General features: G+C 46.1%; 1 protein-coding gene across 1 annotated transcript; it reads left to right on the top strand.

The window, feature by feature from the left end:
- Window positions 1-289: 289 nt before the first annotated feature.
- LOC140839124 (uncharacterized) lies at window positions 290-697 on the top strand. The gene has a single exon (XM_073205758.1). It carries the CDS (start codon window positions 290-292, stop codon window positions 695-697), a length of 408 nt encoding a protein of 135 aa, XP_073061859.1.

Here is a 697-nt window from a genome sequence, read left to right on the forward strand (position 1 = left end):
TTCCATCCTCAGACAGACGGTCAGACATAGAGGGTGATTCAGATTCTGGAGGACCTACTCCAAGCATGCATGATCGACTTCCAAGGCTGCTGGGAGCCGAAGTTACCTCTTGTGGAATTCACATACAACAATAGTAATCAGGCATTGATAGGTATGGCTCCATACGAGGTAATATACATGAGAAAGTGTAGGGTCGCCAGTTTATTGGGATGAGGTAGGTGAGCGAGCAGAGTTGGGTCAGGATATTGTTAGACAGACATCGGATTTAGTGGCCAGGATTAGGGATAGGATGAAGACTGCACAAAGCCGTCAGAAGAGTTATGCTGATCAAAGACGGAGAGATATTGAGTTCGCAGTAGGGGATCATGTTTTCGTGAAGTCCACACCGATGAAGGGTGTGATGAGGTTCAGAAAGAAGTGCAAGCACAACCATAGATTCATCGGACCATTTGAAATCCTAGAGATAGTTGGGACACTTGCATATAGAGTCGCATTACCGCCCAATCTGGCAGGAGTTCATAATGTGTTTCAAGTCTCCCTGCTGCGGAAGTACATGTCTAATCCATCGCATGTGCTTAACTATGAGCCATTTCAACTGACACTGCATCTTTCATTCGAGGAGAAACCCACTCAGATTTTGGACAGGCAAGAGAAGAGACTCCGGAACAAGGTGATCCAGATGGTCAAAGTCAAGTGA

The sequence above is a fragment of the Primulina eburnea genome, chromosome 8 (assembly GCF_022965805.1).
Source record: "Primulina eburnea isolate SZY01 chromosome 8, ASM2296580v1, whole genome shotgun sequence".
Taxonomy (NCBI): Eukaryota; Viridiplantae; Streptophyta; class Magnoliopsida; order Lamiales; family Gesneriaceae; genus Primulina; species Primulina eburnea.